Raw genomic sequence first — 24,060 nt, 5'->3', positions numbered from 1 at the left:
GAAGAAGCGAAACACCTCTCGGCGTCGTTTTTGTTTTTTTTGTTTTTTTTTAGCTTCTCGTGTCATCTTGCTCAGCGCCTCGCTGATGACTTGTCATCGTATAGCCACATAAAAGAAGCCACAACAAGCAGGCAGCGTTTTGGCGACCTGATGGGGGGGAAGAAGAAGAAATCGTCCGGGCACGCGGCGGCTCCGCTGGTCCCGGCGGCGACGGGCAGGAGCGGTGCCGCAGCGACGGGGACCGGCGTGGCGGAGGAACCGAAGAAACAGCCAGCCAAACCGGCCAAAGAGGGCAAGTCTAAAGGTGGTAATACCTGACAACCTAACAGATTCACTCCGTGCATTGTTTTGTTTTTTTTAATATTCATTACATCAGTCTGCAGTTGGTGGGTAGTATTATGCAGTAATGCAACAACGTAATCAAACCTACTGTATGTTTTTGTTGTGCTGTTAGTGAATTCACCCTGTTTGTACTTCAACATAGTTTCCTAACAGTGATTATTATTTTACTGTAGGGTTGGTTGCTTGCCAGATTTCTCAGCCAATTTCTTGTCGGATTTGTAAACAAGCATTGAGGTCTGGTAACTTATGGTGGACATCAACCTGTAAATTTTGACATTTTACAGACTTTAAAAGGGTCAATATATTAATCAATGATCAACAAATCTGCCATGTAATCTAAAAATATATATAACATTCTTGTAGCTAAATAAAAATCTGCCTCAGAAACATTTTTAAACAATGTTTATGTCAGAGAAGCTTGACGTCTGTGTTTTAACACCTCAGCGCCGAAGACCTACAGTCTCTCCAACACCGCCCAGGTGGAAACTGGTGGGGTTTCTGACAAGTCGATTCTGAAAGTAAGTCTATCAAGTGTCCGACATCTTTCGTGCTGAAAAATATTCACAGTGACAATGGATGTGATTTTGACTTGTTAACGCAGGTTGCTATCCAAGCTGACCTGGAGAAGAAGATCATTAAGCTGGTCAATGATTTCAGGCAGGAGAACGGGGACAAAGGGCCCATATCAGGCAGACTTACGAGCAAGAAATTGCTGGTAAAGACAAAACCATCCCTTTTGATACATAAGCGTTGGTGCTGATTTGGTGTTTTAACACATGTGGGTGGTGGGCTCGCTCCTCATGCGCTTGCAGGACCTGTACACAGCTCTGCAGAAGTTCAACTTTAATAGAGAACACATCGAAGAGGCGATGAAGAGCAGTGTCCTGTACGGAGGAGATCTCCACTCTGCTCTCGACTGGCTCTGCCTCAACCTTAAAGACGGTAACAGAAAATCCGCAGTCATTCAGACGCCATCATCGCAGCCGTTCTTGAAGGCAAAACTGTGACTTTCCGGATTTTGTTGTTCCACAGAGGAGCTGCCGGACGGTTTCACCCAACAGATGCAGGAGGAGAGTCAGAAGAGTCGTCCTCGATACCAGCCTCCCACCCAGCAGCAACCTGCAGCTCAGAGCCCCAAAGCACCCAACAACAACAACAACACCCGCCAGGAGACCACCAAGGTTTGTGTGTTTACTCATTTCAGTGTGGGTCTTCTGTCACACATACTGAAGAGGCTTATGAGTGTGTGTGTGTGTGTGTGTGTGTGTGGTGTTTGCCAGGCCACAGAGAAGGATGAAGCTGCGAGCATGAAGGATTGGATCTTAAGGTACGCAGAGCAGAGCAGTGACGAGGAAGAGGTGGAGGAAGAGGAAGTGGGGAAGAAGACGCGCAATCCTGAACTGGACGAAAAGTTTGATCCGGTAAGTAAAATTAAAACAAATTAACGATGAGACTGTTTTTGGGGGAATCTGCTTTGTTGTCAAAGAGTAAGATGACGGCTTTCCTTTGGGCTTTTGTGGGAATTAAATGAACAAGAAAAACATAAAATGTTAATTAGTGCGTTTTAGAGGTCGTGGTGGGCCGACAGAGTCTAGTTGTTTCCTTCAGTTTCCAGTCTTTATGCTAAGCTAGGCTAACAGGCTGCCGGTTTTAGCTTCTTATTAAATGGAGAGACATTAGAGTGGTTTTCATTTTCTCATTTATTTCTCAACAGGAAAGTGAATAAGCATTTATTCCAAACTGTCGGAATATTTCTTAAATTCAGTTGCCCTATAAAAGTGTGTATTGTGTCTCTCTGCGTAGAATGACAGGTATTTGATCCTCACTGCTCAACTGTATGACGCTAAAGAAATGGCAGCTACTGCCAAGTCCAAAGGAGACAAGGCGGGTCAGAGGACGGCACAGGACAGAATACGCGTCATACAGCAAGGTGTGTGTGTGTGTGTGTGTGTGTGTGTGTGTGTGTGTGAGTGTGAGAGAGAATAAACTATTACATTCAAGTCACATTCATCAAATGTATTTTTGTTCTTATTAATTTCAGAACCTGTTCTGGTATGTTGACGTTATTTGACCAACAGTTTCCCCCTAATGTAACAAAGTGTTTTATCTCTTTAAGAAATGAAGCAGATGGAGTCTCACCCCGTGTTCAATCCGGCCTTAAAAGTGGTGGACGTGCCTCAAATAGAAAAGAAAGTAGTTCCAGTCAGTGAAGACAAAGAGGTGCTCAGCTTCAGTTTATTTGAACAAACTGAAAAGAAACCACCTGCCGAGAAAGGTGAATCTACCAAACACACACCTTCAGCCATTCATGCAGTGATGAATAAAACAGGTTCAACGTGTTTTTTTCAACAGGATTTAGTAAATATCAACTCTTAAGAAACTGTAGCTGTATGTAATATTATGGTGGACTGTATAGTACCACTGTAATAGATGATCATTACTTTATCTCACTGGGAGATACAAATTCAGGACGTTTCCAGAGCCACTTTTTTGAAATGTTGCTTGAAACGGGCTCGGTGACCTTCGCTTACATGTTTTGGGTCGTTCATTAAAATGTCCAGTCAGAGTACAAAGATGATCCAAGACTGAGAGGGAAACAGTCATTTATCTGTGCAGGTAAAGAGACATTCAGAATGTTAATGAGGCGATTAGTCCGACACACAGCAGAAGAAACTACAACCACAAACCTGACAACCTTCTTGCATCATTGAGGCTGTAAGATTTTAAGATGTTGTACCTGAAAAACTTTGATTGGAGTGTAATTTAAGATTCCAGCTTTCAGAACCCTCTGAGGAGAACCTGCAGTTTTTTTTCTGTGTGAGACGCATTTTGTTTCTGATCTTTTTGCTCCGTGTTTCTTTGCAGTGGTGAGAAAGAACGAGCCGAAGGACATTCGCAACTTTGACTACACGGCTCGCAGCTGGACGGGAAAGTCTCCCAAACAGTTCCTCATCGACTGGGTCAGAAAGAACCTCCCTAAAAGTCCAGCGCCGACGTTTCACAAGGTTCCTGCTGGTAGATACTGGAGGAGCAAGTAAGTATGTGTGTGTGATTCTGTGTCCCAGCTCAAAAAAACAACCGTTTCTATTTACAAAGATATACGTTATATTGTATGAAGCTTTGAAGAGGAGCTTTAGTAAGTGGACAATGTTTAAGAACGTTTTTTGCGTTACTTAGACTGATGATTAAAACCATCAGAACATGCAGAACTAGAGGTAGATTGTAATGCTGTTTAAGATTTGTTAAAAAAGGCTTATGACTAAATTTAGAGCTGTTTTGTGTTCACATGATGTCTTTACGTGCATCAGGGTGCGTGTTCAAAGGGTCGATGACGTTCTGGAAGTTTGTCCCACCATCCTGACTGAAGACAACATGCAGGCTCAGCATCTGGCAGCCACGCTGGCGCTCTACAGCCTGGTGAAAGGACAGGTAACATGTCTTAACAGGTACAGGCTCTCTTTTAGATGAATCCATCTTCGTGCCTTTAGCCAACTCTTTCGTCTCCCCTCCCATTCTTTCATGCAGTCGGTGCACCAGCTCCTTCCTCCGACCTACAGAGACGTGTGGCTGGAGTGGAGAGACAGCGAGCAGCAGCAGCAGGAAGAGACCCGCACCGCTGCCAACAAACCTCGAGACCAGTTCATCTCCCGGCTCCTGACCAGACTCAAACAGCAGCAGAACCAGAGTGAGGGGGGGCAAGGGTCGGGATCCCAGGGACAGCTGGGGCTGAGCGGGGCTGACGACGAGGAGCCCGAAGAATCCTGGGAGAACCTGGCTGGTCTTGAAATCGGGGAGCGAGAAGAGGAGGAGGACAAGAGTGAGAAAAGAGGAGGGAGGAAGGAAGGGGCAGGAGCACTTGAGGCAGCTAGAGAGCTTTTGAAAAAACTGAAAACGTCACCACTCGCCCACAAACTGAAGGTAAATACACTTTAACTTCTCCACGTAGTGCCGTCTTCATTAAATAAAGCAACGTCATTAACCGAGTGTCCAACCTTGAAGGCAGAGCGAGAGCAGCTTCCTGTGTTTCAACATCGGCATCGTGTCCTGGAGGCTCTGCAGCGCCACCCTGTGGTGGTGGTGGCGGGTGAGACGGGCAGCGGGAAGAGCACTCAGATCCCCCAGTTCATCCTGGAGGAGCTGCTGACTGGAGGAAAAGCAGCACAGCCCTGCAACATCGCGGTGACTCAGCCCCGCCGGATATCTGCCATGAGCCTGGCCTGCAGAGTCAGCCAGGAGCTGGGCTGCGAGGACGGACCGGCGTCCAAGGTGAGAACACGGGGGTTTGTGGGCCCTTTGTGTAAAAACAGTGATTATCTCTTGTACGTGTGTCGGTGTCTCCTGTTTCAACGACCACTTTTCTTTGTTGAATTCAGTCGTCGCTTTGCGGATACCAGATCCGGATGGAGAACCAGTCCGGGGACTGGACCCGCCTGCTGTACTGTACGACCGGAGTCCTGCTCAGGAAACTCCAGCATGACAGACACCTCAGCTCCCTGACCCACATCATCGTAGACGAGGTACCAACAGCTCCTCATCAAACGCAGATTTAGCATCTTCTAGGTTACTTACGCAGTTCTGCACCACCTTTCAGGCTAATATACTCATCGTCATCCCTCCACCTCTTTACCTTCATCCTCGCAGGTCCATGAGCGCAGTGTGCAGTCGGACTTCCTGCTAACCATCCTGAAAGATGTCGTGATGAGGAGATCGGACCTGCAGCTGATCCTCATGAGCGCCACAGTGGACTGTCACAAGTTCTCCAACTACTTCAACCGCTGCCCAGTGATCACCATACCTGGCAGGACTTTCCCAGTGGAGGTAAGATGAGCTGTTGTAGTTTGTCTTTATTGGAAACAGAATCTAATTTAACTATTCCTTTTGTCTACTTTGAAAGTTTAGTGAATATCGGGGTTAAGCTGTATTTGTTTTTACCCATATCATGGTTACACCCGAGGATATGGCCGAGGTTTTGACTGCGTTTTTGTTTCCAGGTGTTTCATTTAGAAGACATAGTGGAGCAGACAGGATACGTCCTGGAGAAAGACTCGGAGTACTGCCAGAAAATTCTCGAAGAAGAAGAGGAAGTCAGCATCTCTATCACACAAAAAGGGGGCAAAACTTCGCAGCACCAGGTACTGCTGGCTTTCTTTTGCAGCATTATATCAGGTAGAAGAGTGTTATCTGTGTATGTGACCTGCTCACTGTCTTTTTGTCCATTATCACTATATAATTCTGGTATGATTTTATATCTTGTTTGTTGATCTAAGGTGTTGTTATCATCATCAAATGCTCACATCTCCAGAAACCTCAGATAAGTTAGCAGTCGAAGCACCTGAAAATACACAGTAGCAAGTTTTTTCGCACTTGCTGGTAGCGGAAACAAGTTGTGAACACAAAACTGACATTTTATCACCTTTTATATTTTTAAGCCCAATATTTCCTCTCTTTTAGCTCTGTTTTTGGTCTCTACCATCTCCTGAAGGAAATATCAGCACATAGTGTACAGTGGGCTTTGAGATTTCTGTTCAATTAGAAACTACAACTGAGAGTGAACCATTGTAACGGAGTTGCAGGTCAGACAGCGAAACAAAAAGATATAATTTGCTGTGAAGCTCCTTACAGTCAAGATGAGTTGCACATTCAGGTGATATTTGACTGACCTACCTGTCACATTATTTTCAAATTCAGACTTCACTTTAAATGACACGTTCGCATTGTTGTTGATAGACACAGTCGTGGTTGTTCGCTTGTTTTATCAGCTTAAACTGGAAGTTTGTGAATCCTGGATGTTATTTCAAACCGCCCCACTACCTCAAAACACAGAGTGGACTGTTAATTGTTGTAAATCTAAGTGAACGTGTGTGCTCCTCTTTGTTCCAGGAGGTGATCATGAGGGACTCCTCTTCCGGCTGGGACCTCGGCCCCGACCTCGACCACTTCAGCAGCAGGACTCGACTCGTGCTGCAGTATATGAACCCGAATAAGATCAACATGGACTTGCTCGTTGACCTCGTGTACTACTTAGGTAAAAACACATCTATGGCCCACTCAGGCAGCATTACGCGCATAATTACACATGTTTTGGTTTTGTTATTTTGTATTAATTGTCTGTGTTTTCTTGGTGTCCCTGCCAGACAAAGCCCCACAATTTGCAGACTTGGGTGGAGCCGTTCTGGTGTTCCTGCCCGGTCTGGCTCACATCCAGCAGCTGTACGACCTGCTCTCCTCAGACAAGAGGTTCCGGGACAAAAACAGGTGACGTACAGACGCCAATTTAATTTACTGTCATCCAATAAACTTTGAAAACAAAATAAATGGTGAAACATTTTTCCCTCCGTCTTACTGTAAATATTGTCTGCCTTTTTAGGTTTAGGATTGTTGCTCTCCACTCGACTCTGTCATCAAAGGATCAGGCTGCTGCCTTCACAGTGCCCCCTGCTGGAGTTAGAAAGGTACTTTTCAATGTGGTATAATACAAAAATGAGAAATAAGAAATTAGATTTAAGGAAAATGTGATGCAATTCAATGAGGGTTGTTTTGTAAAGTACTTTATATCTCACACTACAGCTAATTCTCTTGAGTGTTTTGACAACTTCTATTTTCTGCTTTGTGTCTCCTTCAGATCGTTTTGTCGACTAACATTGCAGAGACCGGTGTAACCATTCCCGACGTTGTATTTGTTATTGACACTGGGAAGACCAAAGAAAATAAGTGAGAGCTGATGAGCAGTACCAGAAAAGTCTTGCTTGTTATTCTATTTTCTATTACATTATCTGACATTAATTTAAACTAAATTCCTTTTTTTTAATTTATTTTTTAACTAAATTATTGGATTTTATCAGCTCTTCAGAATATGTTTTATTTGTTTGTTTGTGAATTGACGCTAGGAAGCGACAAAAAGAAAACAAAGAGCTTTGAACTAAACGCTAATAATAGCCAGTCTAATTTTTACCATGTTCAGTGTCTTAGTTTAGCATTGTAGCATGCTAACATTTACTAATTAGCACGAAACACAAAGTACAGCTGAGACTTGTAGGCGTTCAATCATTTAAAACAAAAAAAAGGTTGGACAAAACATAATTTTGAGCTGGTAATGATCCCTGATAACCATCAGAAATATCTGAACCAAATTTAATGACAATCCATCAGTTTCACACATTTCACTTAAAACCAGAAATATCAACATAATCTCAGTTATTGAGATTTATCATCAGGGAACAATCAATATCTGTCACAAGTTTGAAGGCCATGCATTCAGTAGCGGTTGAAAATAAGGAATCCCACTGGTGTGAATAATAATTACTCTAATTGCTGGTTATACATAGACTTGACTGCACTGTGCTGTGTCCTTCAGGTACCATGAGAGCAGCCAGATGAGTTCTCTGGTGGAGACGTTTGTTTCCAAAGCTAGCGCCCTCCAGAGGCAGGGCCGAGCAGGACGTGTCCAAAATGGCTTCTGCTTCAGACTCTACCCAAAATACAGGTACGGAGCTCATAGTTCAGTGTGCAGAGACGTGGATCCAATCGAGGCCACAAAGCAAATGGTTCCCCATCAGATATAAAGTATGTGTTCATCCAAAAAAATAAGAGAAAAAGCTAAACTTCACTCCTGTTTTAGGTCACGCGCTGATCTGTTCTGCTCTTGTTTGGCTTCAGGTTTGATGCCTTCATGGATTACTCCATTCCAGAGATTCTTCGGGTCCCACTGGAGGAGCTCTGTCTTCATATCATGGTAGATAAAAAAAATAAAAAAAACCACTTTCAGACACACAGAGATGAAAGTTCACTCGAAGTTAAACGGTGTATCTCCTCTCCGGTAGAAATGTCAGTACGGCTCCCCGGAGGACTTCCTGAGCCGGGCCCTGGACCCTCCTCAGCCCCAGTCAGTCAGTAACGCCGTCAACCTGCTGAGGAAGATCGGCGCGTGTCACCCCAGCGATCACGTCCTCACCCCGCTGGGACACCACCTGGCCAGTCTGCCGGTCAATGTCAAGATTGGCAAGATGCTCATCTACGGAGCCATCCTCGGCTGCCTGGAGCCCATAGTACGTCCCACTGTTTTATGATACAAAAAAATATATCGTTTTTTAATTATTATTTGTTTCATGTCTTCCAAAATATATTAATAAAAGTTTGTTTCAGGCGACCATCGCAGCAGCCATCACAGAGAAGTCTCCTTTCTCCACACCCATGAACAGGAAGGATGAAGCTAACTTGGCCAAAGCTGCGCTGGCATTAGCCAACTCCGATCACCTGACCATATACAACGCATACATGGGGTGCGGACAAGTCTCACTCTGAAAGGCTCCACTTTACACTTACACTGTTTATTAAGGGCGGTGTTGAGGATTTTTTTTTCGAAGCCTTTCCCGTTGATCACACAAATACTTATTTAATGTCACTGAGATGTTTTTATGGGAGTGACTGGAGAGAAGAAATGCGTTTAGTAGCCTGCAAACTGCGCTATGGCACCGCAGTAAGTAATAAAGGAGGAGAAAAGGTATCTATCTTCTGTATTTCCTTCAGAAATGGTCTTTGAAGGTATCAGAAAGTCTTGAATCCTCTTTCTTGCCATCCTTTCACAGTAACATTAGTTTTGCAGTTTTTGTTTTACATTTTTGTGAGCGTTTTTTGTCATCCATGAAAAAAGCGAGTGAGGGTGGTGCAACAGTGGACTGTATGTGTGGGACGCTGTTCAATGACATGTTCAGTCAGCGTCATCAAACATGCAACAGCTGCAGAAGCTGTCGGCATTAGCAAGGACAAAATCCTCGTATTTATTATTATTTATTTGGCTTCATTTAATAAATGTAGTGGAGATACTCAGAAAGAAAGGACCGAACATATATGGCCACCAAAACATTTGATTTGTTTTGTATTTATAGAGAAGATTAATCTGAGGTACCATCTCTCATGTACTATTTTCTTTGTATTGTGTTTAACTTCAGGTGGAAGAACTCTCAGTCTGAGGGACAGAGAACAGAAATGTCCTACTGTCACAAACACTTCCTCAATCGAACAGCTCTCATCACCATAGAGGTAACGGGTCACATCCATTTGCATGCACCTATTTTAACCCACACTGTTTTCTCTTCCTCCTCCCGTCTAATCCCGTGTGCTCCACTCCATCTTCCTTGCAGGATGTGAAGCATGAGCTGATGAGGATGATGGAGCAGGCGGGTTTCTGGTCCTCCCGCTCCTCCTCTCGCTCCAAGCAGCCTGGTGCACCGCTGTCCAAGCAGCAGATGTCCGTCCTGAACGCGGTGCTGACAGCGGGGCTCTACGACAGCGTGGCCCGCGTCCTGTGCACCCCGTCTGTGGACGTGCTGGAGCGGGTGGCCTGCACGGTGGAGACGCCTCAAGGCCGAGCTCAGGTCCACCCGTCATCTGTCAACCGCAACCTGCAGACACACGGCTGGCTGCTGTACCAGGAGAAGGTACGGATGAAGTGTGTGTGTGTGTGTGTGTGTGTGTGTGTGTGTGTGTGTGTGTGTGTGTGTGTGTGAGAGAGTGAGAGAGAGAGAGAGAGAGAGAGAGAGATATCTCTTTTTATCAGTAATGCACACTTGTGTTAATAAATGTTCTTCACAGGTGAAGTACACGAAGATCTACCTGCGAGACACCACTCTGATATCTCCGTTCCCCATGCTGCTGTTTGGAGGCGACATCGATATTCAACACAGAGAGAGGCTCATCAGTCTGGACGGATGGATCCACTTCCAGGTCAGAGGTCACCGGGGTTGCTCTTTGATTGGCTCAGCATGGATTTGAAGTTGAACCTTTTTACTTTTCTACATCTTCCTGCAGCAGCAGCGGTTGTGTCCTTGGATCTTTTTTTCATGTCTGTTTAATTTGTTTCAAGTTATTTATAACAATGAATAAGGGAGTTAAAGGACTTAAATTTCAGCAGGACTTAGTAAAGTCCGGGAAGGACCACATCAGCGTGTGCGTCATGTGTGTTTATATCTGCAGGCTCCCGTGCGGATTGGTGTGATCTTCAAACACCTGAGGAAACTGATGGACTCTTTGCTTGAAAAGAAGCTGGAGAACCCGAGGATGAGTCTAGAAGGTAATCCAGGCAGTTTTCCCTTTACATTAGCAGCTGAACACTAAAATAAACGTTTACGTACACTATCTGTACTAGTCACACTAAAATAATGGTGTTACATTGTTGTCCCTTCTGGGACCAAAAGTTGTTCTCTAGGTACTCTTGAATGACAAATGTCTGCTGAAAACTACATCGCCCAGCTGTGATAGAAAAATACTTAACCTTTTTAAAATATGAAACTATCAACCTTTTATTTAAAAAAAACCAACAAGATTTATGTTTTGGCTCGGAGCCACAGACAAGCTGTGAGAGAGTATTGAGACACGGACCAATCTGCTTATGCTTTATTCTGTTTATGCGATTCGTGGAATAATGCCAGCCTTTCCCTTTCACCATACAGTCTGCTGTCATGTCATCGTTTTTAATGTTTTGCTAGCTCTGATTAGTTCCTGTCTCTCTGATGTAGGTGAGACGACCATTCAGCTGATTCTGGATCTGATCAAATCAGAGCATGCTGCGTAACATCGCACCACCGCGGGATCTGAATGCCACCGGAGAACCAGCTCACCTGCGGACACACACAGCACCCACTGGACAGATGTGGCCGTCCTAAAGGTGAACTGATGGTCACCAAGAACTCTTAACTCACATTGAGGTGAACTGTATAATATGACATGCATAAAGACATGCTGACATTTGAGAGGAGAAACAAAACAAGATATTATTGCCAAATGTGGCGGAAATAAATCTGTATTTGTTTTTATCTGAAAGGTTCGATGTGTCATGGTGGACAGTCAAAATAACTAATTTGAATAATAACCAAAACTACAAGTCAAATGAAAAAAGTATGTGCATCTCTCCATTTATTACAGCTTCAAATCCATCAAATTAGAATTAGAGGTTCCAGATTATGTGTCAATAACCAGATTTTCTCACGTCAATGGTCTGAAGGCTGTTTCACAAAAGTAGGATTAAGAAATCTAGGATGAAAGAGTAAAACGAGGCTTGATCTAGTCTAGGCAGTTCACCCTGGCTTATTCGTAATTTTAAACATGTCACATGCTCACATGTAAATGCGTCACTTGCACACACACACGTAAACACGCTACTGCTTCCCTGAAACTGAACAAAGTCTTAATTCAGCCAGGATACCTGGAAAATCCCGGTTTAACCCCTTATCCAGGTTTGGCCTCTTGTGTCCTCTTTGCTTCTGAAATGTGTGTTGTCATAATGCCAAGTTTTAAAGAGCTCTCTGATGCCTATGTGTCTGGCATGACACAGTGCAAAACCTCCAAAAATCTTCCTCCAGTATCCAAAAAATATTGTACGACATCATCACACACACGTTTACATCAATGAAACATTGACTGTATATAGAGTATAGAACTTCATCTAACTTTCTTAAAGTGGATGTTACCACATTGTTCATACCACTGACTTCACACGATTGTCGAAATATTAGGCTCCAACTTAAGTAATAACAAAACAAAAACAAAAATCCAGAAAATGGAAATGTGTACTGTGTGTGTGCGTGAGAACCTTTTCTACCACAAGATAGCGGTCAGTAGATTTTCTGCTTTCACATCGAGGAGGAAATGAAAACGAGTAAATAAATGATACTTTATTTCACGTTTCAAATTTAAAAAGAGTACAAATAAATACAAAGATGAAGATAAACTACGATGCAGTTGTTTAGAAGAAAGAGCCTCGCATGACGTAGACAACACATAAGCAATTAAAAGACTGTGTGGACACAGTGTACAGTAATCAGGCAGACATCACTGTTTTATGTGTTTATCTAATCACCTTCTGTATTATTTCATCAAAATGTTGTGCAAAAATCTATTTCAGCCTGGACTGATACTATCTTTAAAATGATGATGTTTACGACAGTGACAAGTTTCATAAAAAAACACAAAACCTCACTTCAGAATTTGTATGTACAAAGTTATGACACTTTTTTTTTCCCCTTCTGGTGTAACCTAATATTTACAGGAAACTACAAAAAAGGAAGTTCTGAGTTATTGCAAGTCAATTTGATGTCCATCATAAAGCCACAGAGCTGCACAGGACGAACAACAGTTAGTACTGGATAACGCTGTAGCCTCCGTCCTGCATCATTGAGTTGTCTGTGTCAACTGAAATCAAAGCAAACATCCAAACAGTGTGGTTGTTATCCATGCAAACAAGCATCAAGTTCATAATAAAGGCACATGCTCCAATCCCACCCCTAAAAAGACTTTTGTTTCACAAACACTGCCACAAGCCTCACGTAAGAATAGGAGTTTTCACTACTATCACGATTTCCCGTGGAACGCCAGTATTCATGTAAATAATTGGTTTGAAGTGTCGTTGTGTCGGCCCTGTAGTGGTGAAAACTGACCCAACCTGACTTTAAATTCAACTCTTATTCAGAAACAAAGTAGTGGACTATGAAGTGGGCAAGGTCCTTTTGTACTGTCCGAGCTCTGTGCTGGTCTCATTACATTTCAGGATTAAGTACCTGCCGACCTAACGAGTCCACTTGTTCAACCCAAACAGAGACCCAACTGGAACAAGTTTGGTAATTGATTAATTGTTTACGTAATTGCCCAAATTTCTGAATATTTGCTCACCAAGTTTCCTCAGATTGTAAACTCAAAATTTTAAAAACAAAACCAAAAAAAACAACTGAATCTGTCTCATCTCTACAGTGAAACCATTATTTTTTTTAAATAGGTTGCAACTTGCAGCACTACTTGATGATGGATTAATACTGACCTGACAGTTTTTTTTACGAATACTTAAACACAGAAAAATAATTCATCAATTTGATCAAACTTGAGGATGGCACATACTGACAGAGTTGATATTCTGCTTGAGTGGTGCAAATTTCCTAAAATCGTTTTAATTAATCTAATTCTGTCGACCCAATTGATGAGGTGGGGTAAACATGGGACTCTTGGGGCCCCCGGTGCTCTTAGGCCTTTTGGCAGCCTACTTTGACCAGTTGAAGGCCCCGCCTTGACTGTACACTTAATTTAAATAGAAAACAAAACATACTCACTGTTGTGAGTTGGCTCGGGTAACAGACCCCTCCTGCAAATTTACAAAACAAGATAAACATTAAAGACTGTGCCGTGAATGTTCTGCAGATGCAGCAGAAAATCGAGAGACAAATGGACAGACAGACTTGTTTACCTGATGATTGGTGGAGGCAGTCGAGAGGGTGGAGCTCCAGTTGGAAAACTCTGACCACTGTAGAAGTTCTCGTACAAAACTGGAGCTGTTAGAGGTGAAGACAGACACAGTTCACCTTCTGGCAACAGATGAAACAGTGTGTGCTTGTGTGTTGGCTGAGAACTTCGTCCTTCTGTTTGCATTGCAGAGCTGGTTAATTGTTAATGACACAGTTTTATAAATGATATTATAAATATATTTTCTGCATGCATACCTGCTGGTTTATCACCTGTCCGTCTGAGGTTTACAAAGTGTTCAATGTCTTTCTGGATGTCACACTGTTCCAATGATTTCCTCACTTCCTCATACAGCTATGAACGCACACAAACACGCACACAAACGCACATGCACAGGGAGATAATGAAAGTTAGGTTAGAGTCCAGTGAATCAACACTCTGTGTAATAGTTTGCCTAAAAAGGTTAGAAAATTGAGACAATTATGTGTCTGTCTGCTGTTCGGTGCTGGGCAGCTAGAGTACAAAGGGTTTCTCAACCCATAACAGCTGCCTGGTGCTTGGTTAGTAAGACCAGTGAGAAATACTCCAAAAAGTAAAGTTACAACCTGTAAAACCAAAACAATGAGCTAAAAAACACTAACATGGTGTTATGAGTGACCCCTTTCATATTTTTGCATGCTCATTTGATCCATTATTAAAAAGCCGCTGGGGGTCTTCACCTCATCACTAGTCACACACTGCTGGGAAAGCTGGTTGAGGTGAGTCCAGACTGTGTTTCTCAGGAAGTTGATGCGGTCCATCGACTGTTTTTCAAACATCTGTTGGGAAAACATGGCAGAGACATTCAGCTCAGTTACATGATGTGCGTTATGTTCAAACTCATGGAATTGTTTTTTTTTTACAGTTTTACCTCACAGGCCTTGACGTGTTCGTTCAGCCAATCGTCTCTAACCTTCCCCAGTGTGGTCACATTCTGGTGGTATAACCTGTCTGCCAATGGAACGCAGTATAAACAACAATATATCATGTGCTGTGTCATATTATTTACATTTTATCCATATCCAGCAATTGGATAGGAATAAACCAAAGTACTGAACAAATTCCCGATCGTGGCTCTAGAGGAAAAGTTAAAGGCTGTGAAGTGATTATAATTCATCCTCTAAGGGACATCAATGTGTGCACCAAATTTAGAGATAATCTGTCCAATGGTTGTGGAGATATTTCATTCTGAAGCAAAGTATACGTACCTGCTTCTTCTGCATTTTGTTTTGCCTGCTGAGCTTTTGAGTAGAGCTGAAAGATGACAGCAAAGGTCAGATGAGAAAAGGCTTCAACTGTGTGTGGCCTGGCTAACACACCAAGTAAAACATAAATCACATGAGGTTATCTTAAAGCAATAACCTCTGATTAGTCACTACCTTAGTGACAATGGATTGAGTGGCCTGCTGATGAAAGCACTTGCATTTGCAGAATTATGACGTGAATGAGCTGAGTGTCTGGGCGACATTCCCGGGAAAAATCACAAATGACTGTCTTTGGATCTCTGGGAATGTAAATCCAAAAATGCAGCTGCAGTTACAACTCCTCGCCACAGGTGGCACCAGAGAATAAAATGGAGATCGAAGAGATTGTATTGAGTCTGGTGTTTTTCTGAAATAAATGAGCGGGTTCACATTGTAAATGGAGAAAGTCTGAGGTATAGAGAAAAATAAGGAATATTTATTGTGAAACTCCTATGTTTTTCTAGCAGTTGTGACTGCATCAAGTCAAATCAGTCAGACAGGATTCACAAAAAAAGCAAACCTCTGTCACTAAAAACCTTCAAGTCTGCTTTATTTTTCACTTTTTTGTTTTTTGTATTTGCTGATTGACGTACATTACATTTACATGAAAGACAGCTCAAAGTTCAAAGTCCAAATGTAGAGAAAATAACTATAATGATAAATGTATATTTCATCCTTTTTCATACCACGTGATGAGGCTGTCACTGTACCTTCTCCATTTGTTTGGGGTTGTTGGTGTTTCGGTTCACGTTCTGATCGGCTTCCTCCTTGTCTCGACACTTCTGGTCGTACGTCTTCTTAGACTGGGGACAGCAGGAAAGTTAACTTTGGAGGATTTCAATTTCATTATAGACATAAAGTTCATCTTCACAAAAGTTGTAAGATAAAACTCTACAAAAACAGGTAGACAAAGGCCAACAGAGCTGGACAGAAGGTATCAGTTCTAATTCTTATTCTCATTTGAACCAGACATGACAAGCACTTCTTCTTTTGGCAAGGATTTTCATGTTGTCAGCAGTTTACTTCCTAGACTGGTCAAACCCACTTCCTCCACTGAAGAGGAAGAACAGAGAAGGGTTTGACTGTCTTCTTCACAACACAATTGAAAGGCCTCTGACATGATTCATGAATGGGTAATCCACTTGTGTGGCTTTGTGCAAAGACTTTTGGTTTTCACTTTTCTTCAGAGGCTAGAAAACAAGATGTGAACTGGAACTGTTACACCTTTAAATGTGGATAACGGAGTGTTACGGCAGCTGTAATATCGACTGACTCCGCATGCTAATCAGGTCAAATTATCAATAACACATTACAAGGATAAGAAAAATAATCCTTCTTGCGTAAAGGTAATTTAAGTAATTCATTTAATCTTGAATTAATAACTAAGTAACACTTTACTTACATCCATCGTCTTCTTGAACTGTGACGACTTCTGTTTGTGGAGACCATCCATCTGTTGTTCTGTCTAAAACAACAAAGTCACATCTCGTCAACAACTTCGTATGTGACCTCAGTGTCATTACCTCAGTGCAGCAGTTCTGATAAAACCTCCAACCTTTTTCCGAACTTCTTTTTGCTTTTCTCTGAATTCCTCCACTTTCCTGGCCTCCTCCCTCATGCTCTGCGCCAGTTGTAAGTGGGATAGACTCACATGTTCAGTCTCTGCAGGGTAAAAGTGTGGTTGAAATAGCAATCACCACAGAAATTATGATCTGAAACATACAAGTAAATAAGGACTAGATTGTTAAAGGCTGAAAATAATGCACTTACGTAATTTGAACATGTCCAGCGATCTTTTCAATGTGCTTAAAAAAGTAAGAGAAAAGGTTACAGACTGATTTCACACGTAAGAACCAGCAGCTTTAAATATCTACTCTACAGCAATCACAAGGCTGAATTACGGTTAAAGTTCCCCTTGAGATATTCAACCACCAGAGTAATGCCACAGAAAAAGGTGACCATTTTGTTTGTGTCTAGCACAATAACCCAAGATGCCTGTTTTATGATCTGTGGCGGCAATAACATGCGAACAAAAGCAGAGAATAAACCAGCAAGCAAATATGGATGTAAAAAAAATAAATGAACTAAAATATTGCAAGAATTGGCCTTTCAAATGTTTTATGAGGTCAAAAAGGCCTGACATGTTTGTTGTAGCTAAAGCAGGGTTTCTGAGGGAAATTTAAAAGTTTTTATTTCTTATAAAATACCATAAAGAATGTTATATAATACCTGCCATACTCATCATAATAGGGGCAAAAGTGCCAAAGATCAGGACTATTGTTATTCATTATTATCAAATGTTTTCAGAACTTTCCTTAAGTTTAGATTTATTTAATTGATGTGACCTAGACAAGTGTCAGAAAATGGATTGATCAACCTTTAACTGCTGTCGGTAGCACAGAGATGGTGTTTGCTGCAGGTCTGATGGTGCTCACTCAAAGTCCCCCACAAAGGATTCAACAGCACAATCTCACTTCTACTTTATCCAATGTCTCCCAACAATTCACAATCTGATAAACCATTTTTCAAGTGCCAACGCTGCCTCAAGCAAGCATAAAAAATATTTAATAACAGTGAAATTAAAGACTTCTTTAAGGCAATTGGATGACACATGCACGTGTCAGGGAATCCCACAATGCAATCTGACATTGCGTTAATTTATTGTAAATGTAACTCTTGATCGTTTATGAGAAAATCCCACGGGGCTTCTTTAAAAGAAATAATTATTAATAAACCACTATGAATTTATAAAACAGATCATGTTCACTGTCTTACCATCCGCCAATAATCTTCCTTTTTAACACCTCTAAACCGAAACAAAGCCAGTGATCATGTGACCACCAACTTAAACAGGAACTAGGCTTGCTCAAAAATAAACATGCCAGCTCCAGCACTTCAAATCAGACCGACTAACATTATTAACCCTCGTGTTGTCCTTGGGTCAAAATGACCCGCAGCTGTGTTCAACCAATTTCTATTTTATTTTCATATTTTTTGGGATCATTGGTGACAAGAAGGCTGTGAGGGTTTCTTTAAAGAATGATCACCAATGATCCCAAAAAATATAGAAATAAAATAGAACTTGGTTGAACACAGCTGCGGATCATTTTGACCCGAGGACAACACGAGGGTTAAGAAACTCAGAAAAATCCTGGGTTTGGTAACCAGACTCAAACTTCTCTCTGACCCCTGTGTCTGCATCACACTTCAATCCAGACTAATAATTACCCTGCCAGCTCTGCAGAGACACTCAAGCATTAAACTAGCTGCAGCTAAAACATATAATAACAGCGTCTCAGCGCAGAGGTTGCTTACTTCATCTCATTGTGTCCACACACCTTCTTGGACAAACTGAGGAGATCTTTGGCGTACTTCTCTTCAATCGATGCCCTAAAAGAAACAACCAAAAACAGAATCTTGCATTCAAGCATATACATAAAAAGAACAAACCAACAAGCAGGGCAACCTGTCAGCCAAAGAACTGCAGATTAACAAAGCAAACACACTGACATCAGTGATAGGTGATGCTTTATCAATTATTTACATATACACACAATTTGGTGTTCATCCAGTGGAAATTTGTAGATATGGATCTGATAAATTGAACTGTATGACTGTTGACATAAGGAAACATTTCCATTGACATGGTGCTATAAATGGAGTTTGTCTGGCTCCCTCAAAAGCGCTCCTATACTAGAGAGTCATGACTGTCATTCCTGTAACATCAAGTTGTTGGACCAAAAGTGGAATAAATATGAAAATGCTTATTTGCAATCTGTCTCCTATGAGTGCAGTTTGGTGTATGAACAGATAATAAATTATAATATAGTAAAACCCATTTGTAAAAATATATATCTTCAAATTGTAAATAGTATATTAATTAACAGATAAAATATGTTACAAAGTTTTTAAGAAATGTTTTCAGGCTTCTTACAAATACTAAATAGGGACTTAAAAGTGAAATTTTACCCAAACAGACCACACAGTGTGTAGATCGACTGACCTCGGCTGTTTATCATTTCCCAGTGAACTTGATAGAATTACACAATAACTAATGGAGCGAATGTGAAACACAAGAATGCCGAACCAGGAAGTAACTGCTCCGACTATTTTTAGTCCTACTGACCTGAAATCACCTTATCATTTTATTGATCTGAATAAATAAATAACTCCACAGGGCAATTAGATATAAGTATAATTCAAAGAATACATAACACAGGTTTTCTGTGCTGCTAATCTTTGATGCAAATGATTGCGTGTATTTCTCCACAAATAGATTGACGACTACTGAGTCAAAGGTCTGTGTTCTGTAAATGTATTCATGTTTGCAAACCAAAACAAATTCTGTTTGATTTAAAGTTTTAATCCTATTTTGATTTCCATTTTCACACAGCTAACTTCCCTTCTGGCGTGTTATCTTACTGAACTTTTATTCAGTCTTACTGCTGCTACTTACGGTTTGATTACGGAACTTTCTGTGATGTTAATGGGTAACATCCTCCTTTGTGTGTGCATGTGTGAGGTCAGGTAGATAATTACAAGAGGAAGGACGAATTAAAAAATACAATGTGACTCGTCAGATGATGCTTCATAATTAACCGTCTGTGCCTGATAGCTGCAATGCTGTATGTCAAAAACCTTTTCTGTTCCTGCCCATGCTGGTCGGTAATGCAGTCGTGCAGATTGACGGAAAAAAAAGTAGGGGACATCATCCAGATTAGTACATTCAATTACCTTCATTTGTATCCAGTTCAACAAATCAGCAATTACTTTTTAGGTTTGTGTCAAAATGCGTGTATTTATTGCCTTTCTGGCCATTAATAGTCTCATGGTGACAACTTTTTCTACCACAATTATAGATTGTTGGCTTTTGCTATGAAACAATTTCTAATTAATGTGTTTTTGTTGGAGGTTGCAAACTTATGACACAATAATTCTGAAGAATCGAATGCAACATGCTGTAACATTGATCTAAAATCTGTACTGTCATTGAAAGACATCTTCTCACATTTGACCTGAATGCCCCTAAAGTCTTCTTGTGAAAGCATTGTCAACCTTGCAAAGTCTTTCATCTAATTCAATTGCTGTCTTTGATCTCTCAGTGTCCACACTTTCTTATGTCTTAAGATAACGTAACATCCTCCACTGATGTCAATAACAAACTTTGCAACTTTCCACGACTTTGTTCCTCCACTTTCACCTCTTTTGTCTCTTCTCGACATCTCTATGTTACACATGAAAAAAATTTCAAAACATGAAACCTAATAGTTTGATTGTCACACAAATAAAATTGATTGCAACTCGAACTATTATAAAGCCACAAGTACCAATGAATTTGATACACTGGATTGTTTTCTGTAGCCTTAACTTAAAAAGTGCCCGTCCATTTTGCTGCCTACCTTTTGCATGACAACAACATCATTACCTACAGTTTATGGATCATGGAATTACCGAGCTTTCATGAAGTCCTCCACCTCCTTGCATGTCCTTTTGCCCTCATTCAGATACTGAATAATGATGTCGTAGCCACCGGTGCAGGTCAGGTCCGAGTTCTGTCAGCATGAGGAAAAATATTTAATTCTGTTTATCCTCTGCAGTTTTCCTCTTTATATATTATCACTTTATGAAATACTGTGGGATTTATCTGCTATACCAAACAACTCTACGCCCAGTTCTATGACAGGCACACTCTGTCTAAACATGTTTAAACAGCGCTACACAGACCTAAATCTACAGCTGAACATCATGATCTTTCACAGGGAGTCCAAATTGATGTTTTGAGCTGTACATCTCCACAATTTAGATAAGGTGAGGGTAACAGCCTGTAATCATCCTCTTAACCGTTCAGACCTTCTATCTCTTTAAAAGATATGAGGCCATGTCATTTGTAAATTCACCTTTTCGTGAAATTTAACATTACTCAGTAGATGTACTTAAGTAATGTACAAAGTTTTGTGATACTTTATTTGAGTATTTCCATTTTAGTTGAATCTACTGCGGAGGAAAATATTCTACTTTTACTCCAATTATCTTGTTTTGATACTTTGAATTGCATGCTCTTGTTATTTCTGTAATTTTGTCTCAGTAAAATTTCCAAATAGGTAAAAAAAGGATGTGAATATTTTTTTCAGTGCTATATGAGGACAAAAATAGTACAGCTAATTCCTGTCATGACAAAATAGAAATAGAAATGATGTTGAAACAGTCAAATTTCTTCACTAAACACATCCTCTTATTGCCTGTGTTGGATACGCCCCACCTTTTTAGACACCAAAAGTTAGTTTAAAAATAAAAAAAGGTGAATAAATACTTTTTTTTTTTTTTTTTTTTTTTTTTTAAACAACCAACAAAACCAAGTAACTCACCCAGAAGAAATCCTTGAAATGAAGGTTTTTCATAACTGAAACGGAGCAGGCAGCAGATATTTTATCACTTTACCACTGTGTAACTGTGTGTCTTCCTCTCTTACAGCCACAGTAGATGTGGACTGTGCATGCAAAAGCTGCACAAAACCGGTCAAACTGACGCATGCGCAGTATGGATGACAAGCGGCGCCCCAGAAAAATAGATTATAGATTCATTATCATGACCTCGCGTTGGCTTTGAGTGTGCTGCCCTCTGGTGAATGATTGAAGTACTTACAGAGTTTACAGGTTGCCAGTAAAATATTAGTGAGGCTGAAATAGTTTACAAAAGCATAAAATATGAAATGAAGCATTGAAATTATTTAATACAATAACATGAGTGCACTATACAAATAATTTTAAAATTTGTAAAATACAAATATTTTACAAGCAGTAAATTGACTGGGATGGTGCTCACCGGGTACGGACTACCGGCAGTTTTCTGCCCTCTTCAAATCACATTATCCAGGTGGGTTGTAATGGCCCGTAATAAACTACATTACCCAGAAGGCACTGCGTAACGCTTACCCCCAAACATCTCTCATGCTTGTTGAATTTAAGCCACAATCAAATATTCCAACAACCTCTGGTCACTTTCATATAATTGAAATGGTGGTCCGCTTGATTTGAACAAATTTACGTTGTGAACAGTAATATTTCAGCATGTAATACAAAAAGATGATTGACAGAATTTTAATTGTATTTTTCCGTACAAAATGCTGGAAAAGGTTTTGTGTTTCTAGTTTATAACATGCAACGATTATATGCCTTTCCTTTTAATTGCTTTTATAATTTTTTGAGGTTTGGGTTGTCGGGTCGATAAAACAAGCCGTTTCACTTTGGTCTCTGCAAAACCAGACAGCTTATTGATAAAACAAGAAAATACCCAGCAAATGAATCCAAAATGAAAAGAGTCATAAGTCGGTTTAAAAATTAACAAGCTTCACCTCAACCAGCACCACATGAATGCGTCAGTAATAATAGTTTTGTATAGTAAATATTAGGCAGCAAGATGGATTAATATTTGCCTATTACAGTACATAATTAAATTTAAGTAACAATTTGAAGGCAGGATGTGTAGTTGTAATGAAGTATTCTTACTGTTATTACTTTTACATAAGGAAAGGGCCTGAATACTTCTTGCGAAATAGGTGACATTTTATGATTTTCAGGCCCAGCCCAACACTGTATGTGTGAGCGTATTTCCTGTTTTAACATGTGTTGTAACAGATCATGTGAGGTTTCAGTTCACATTTGCAACAGATGTGCTTTTTTACTCTTTATTTTACTGTCCTTTACAATCCTGGTCCATTCAATATTTATACAATTAACGCTCAAAGCCTGTCAAGTTTTATATACACGATCTGCCCACTCCAATCACCAGTATGCAAGTAATGTTCAAACTGACCTGTCAAACCCAGCTGTGTGGCTGATGTTTTACATTTTATTCATTATGTGTGCCATAGGCGCGCGCACACACACACACACACACACACACACACCTTTGTGTATCTCCTCCCACGTCCAGGGAGTGAGAGAGAAATTAGGTAATTTATTTTCAGAGACATCGAACACAATAACAAAAACAAAATGTCACATGACTAAATAAGCGCGTCGTCCATAGTACATTTACACTGAAAACAAAATCTTTCATGGTACTACCGCCAAGAACGTGGCAATAAAGGGATAACCTGGTCAAAACATTTTTACAAAGCTGTTATCAGCAGCGACGCACCACAACCTCTGCAACCGCGTGACCAGTCGGCACTGTGGATCATCTGCAGTGTGCAGCGACTTAGTGCAAACTTGGCAGTGCAAAGTACATTTACTCTGTTTTACTGAGAAGTACATTCGTCATACAGCTTAGTTACTTTCCAGATTAGGATTCCACATATGAACTTGATGTGACATTATAAAATGCATGACATTGTTAAAGATTAAAACAAGTGGTTAACATTGTAGTCTCAAAGCAAAAAGGTTCTGGGTTCAAATCCGGGCCTTTCTGTGTGTATTGTACATGTTCTCCCTGAGCCTGCCCCCCCTCCCCATGACCCCCGTGACCCTGTTCAGGATAAAGCGGGTATAGATAATGGATGGATGGACAGTTGTATTTAAGGCAGATTTCTACATAAAGTTAGATGTTGTTGGCAGCTTAAATTAAAAGACATTTCCACTTTCTCAATTTCTTTTATTTAGATAATTGTACACAACCTAAAGCGGTAAACTTGATTTTTGTTTTTAAGTTTTAAAGAAAAATTTATCGTGTGACCCTTTGAAGGAGTTTGACCCTGAGATTGGGAACCACTGGACTAAATTACAGAGCTGTGTATTAAAACTAGGTCAACTTCACAGGCTACAACACTTAAATGCTCCACATTGTGTTATGAGTATCAACAAACCAATGATGGATTTTTTTAAACGATCTGAATGTCACTGTATTTTCTTCAGGTTTTAATGTTTATGTTATAGTTAAAAATCATTTCTTCTTACCTTTACATGAAAAAGAACTTCAACTTCAGTGCTTTCCTTTTTTCTGATTCATGACGACGTATTCTATTGAATCTGACTGAAGTAATGTTACTGAAAGTGAGCCGTCAGTGCTCAGATCACCTGACTGCTGATGACTATTTTCCACGGTTCTTCCCTGCTTCGACAAAGCAGAAGAAATAGCTTGAGGGCAAGTTTTAACAAGGCTCCGTGACGCCTGTACTGAGCAGAGCAGAGACACTTCATGCATGTTTATGTAAGAAGTGTAGGGAATCTGGTTGAAATGGGGCACAGATAGATATATTTGACTTCCACTGTGG

General features: G+C 40.8%; 2 protein-coding genes across 2 annotated transcripts; one reads left to right on the top strand and one right to left on the bottom strand.

The window, feature by feature from the left end:
* The first annotated feature begins 5 nt into the window (after window positions 1–5).
* Window positions 6–12,627, top strand: dhx29 (DEAH (Asp-Glu-Ala-His) box polypeptide 29). Its single transcript, XM_069169918.1, has 28 exons — window positions 6–304; window positions 787–860; window positions 944–1,057; window positions 1,155–1,284; window positions 1,375–1,523; window positions 1,623–1,763; window positions 2,146–2,272; window positions 2,459–2,617; window positions 3,208–3,376; window positions 3,651–3,771; window positions 3,868–4,260; window positions 4,342–4,608; window positions 4,716–4,859; window positions 4,984–5,160; window positions 5,334–5,474; window positions 6,223–6,367; window positions 6,477–6,597; window positions 6,710–6,794; window positions 6,965–7,053; window positions 7,697–7,825; window positions 7,999–8,074; window positions 8,163–8,387; window positions 8,485–8,621; window positions 9,291–9,381; window positions 9,483–9,779; window positions 9,934–10,065; window positions 10,315–10,411; window positions 10,857–12,627. The coding sequence occupies exons 1-28, from the start codon at window positions 151–153 to the stop codon at window positions 10,910–10,912; spliced, it is 4,140 nt and encodes a 1,379-aa protein (XP_069026019.1). The 5' UTR covers window positions 6–150; the 3' UTR covers window positions 10,913–12,627.
* pstpip2 (proline-serine-threonine phosphatase interacting protein 2) lies at window positions 11,997–22,150 on the bottom strand. The gene is made up of 14 exons (XM_069169930.1): window positions 21,215–22,150; window positions 20,301–20,401; window positions 18,165–18,239; window positions 16,620–16,654; window positions 16,405–16,511; window positions 16,252–16,314; window positions 15,560–15,652; window positions 14,814–14,859; window positions 14,477–14,556; window positions 14,286–14,384; window positions 13,824–13,920; window positions 13,571–13,655; window positions 13,437–13,468; window positions 11,997–12,528 (listed from the first exon to the last, which is right to left on the bottom strand). Exons 1-14 carry the CDS (start codon window positions 21,245–21,247, stop codon window positions 12,473–12,475), a joined length of 1,002 nt encoding a protein of 333 aa, XP_069026031.1. The 5' UTR covers window positions 21,248–22,150; the 3' UTR covers window positions 11,997–12,472.
* Window positions 22,151–24,060: the final 1,910 nt, after the last annotated feature.

Source organism: Embiotoca jacksoni, unplaced genomic scaffold (assembly GCF_022577435.1).
Source record: "Embiotoca jacksoni isolate LCO1_2020_lvr unplaced genomic scaffold, fEmbJac1.0.p SCAF_10, whole genome shotgun sequence".
NCBI lineage: Eukaryota > Metazoa > Chordata > Actinopteri > Embiotocidae > Embiotoca > Embiotoca jacksoni.
Note: the sequence above shows the minus strand (reverse complement) of the source record. Positions and strands in the feature narration are given on the sequence as shown.